The sequence below is a fragment of the Gregarina niphandrodes genome (assembly GCF_000223845.1).
Source record: "Gregarina niphandrodes unplaced genomic scaffold scaffold00001, whole genome shotgun sequence".
Classification (NCBI taxonomy): domain Eukaryota; phylum Apicomplexa; class Conoidasida; order Eugregarinorida; family Gregarinidae; genus Gregarina; species Gregarina niphandrodes.
In genome coordinates, this window is record NW_011645773.1 from 134,566 (window position 1) to 136,012 (window position 1,447).

General features: G+C 51.8%; 1 protein-coding gene across 1 annotated transcript; it reads right to left on the reverse strand.

Annotated features, from left to right (window-relative positions):
* Window positions 1-759: 759 nt before the first annotated feature.
* On the reverse strand, window positions 760-1,353 carry GNI_002750 (K+ channel tetramerization domain protein; the record flags this gene model as incomplete). The annotated part of the gene is made up of 1 exon (XM_011130194.1): window positions 760-1,353. A coding segment is annotated over one exon (594 nt), but the record flags the coding sequence as incomplete, so codon positions are not given.
* Window positions 1,354-1,447: the final 94 nt, after the last annotated feature.

A 1,447-nucleotide genomic window follows, 5' to 3' on the forward strand; every position in this document is an offset into this window, starting at 1 on the left:
TACTCACCCCCCAAGTCCTCAGTCCTTCTATACCATCACCCGGGCACTCACTCGCGCACTCACATGGGACTCCACGTGGGTATGTATTGTTCACCGCCGCAACCACGCTCGGTGAACAACACCGAGGCGGAGAGAAACGGGTATATAAATTTCCTCCGTCACTCTTCACCTCGCCCTCATCCCACAGATCGTCACAGATGCCATCACGACCCAGGCATCTGGGCTGCCGAGCCGTTACCAACTCTGACCCGCAACTGTACGCGCTCGGGCGTCCTACATGCCGTTCCGCACACTCGCCCCGTACAACAATCCCGTCGCTGCTCCTTGCACCGAATTTAGTGTTCTCCCGATCTCCTCTGTCCCGAGGAGCTCGCCCACCTAGCACGTTTTCCAATTCACTATCCGATAGCGATTCACCTGCCGTCTTCCGACCAGTATCCAGAGTCGGTCTGTTGTCGCACTCGGCGGCTTTGCCGTCTACAGATGGACGACCATCCACAGATGGACCACCGTCCACAGATGGACCACCGTTCACAGACGGACCACCGCTCACAGACAGACCAGCCGCAGAGCGACCGTCCACAGAGGGATCACTGCACGTCGCTGACTGCGGTTTGACCACAGAGCCATAAGAACAGGTCAGCGTTCTCTCCCAGGGAATCTCTTCGTTAGCTGAATCATCGTTCCTTTCCTTGCAGCTTACTTTGTTGCAGCTTACTTTGTTGCAGCCTACTTTGTTGCAGCCTACTTTGTTGCAGCCTACTTTGTTGCAGCGTACTTTGTTGCAGCCACTATAGCTGGATTCATCTTTAATATGTTCTTCTTTATTATAGCTGTATTCTTCCCTCCCGTAGTCCTTGCTACCTGCATCAAGGCGCTTGACTTCGGATCCTCTGGGGAAGATGGGGGCTCGCGGAGCTTCCTAAAATGGTTTAGCTGTATAAGCTCGGCATCATTCAAGAAGGTGACGCCATCGTGACCTCCTAATACAACTGCCAGCGGGAAGGGCAAAAATTCCAATCTAAAATACTGTGCCTCCAGTGCCAGTCTTTCCGATTCCGTAATATCTCTAGCAATCGGTAACCAATATGGGTTTCGAAGGAAATTTAATATTAAGCTGAATAACGCAGGATCACGGTCAATAAAGATAGGCATGCTGATGCCTTCATGTCTTCCACTAATAAGATCACATAGGAGTGATCCTCTTTGACTCTCGACCGTGCTCCGGCTCGTTTGAAACAACTGTCCTCCTACGTTAAATTCCACCATGCGACTTTGGCTCAACTTAATATTCCTTACCCGACGATTCTCCTCCTCAATTCTCTTCATCGCCTCTGCCAGATCGCCCTCTACCTAAAAACACAAATGTCCTGTCGGTGAACACCTGTCGGTGAACACCTGTCGGTGAACACCTGTCGGTGAACACCTGTCGGTGAACACCTGTCGG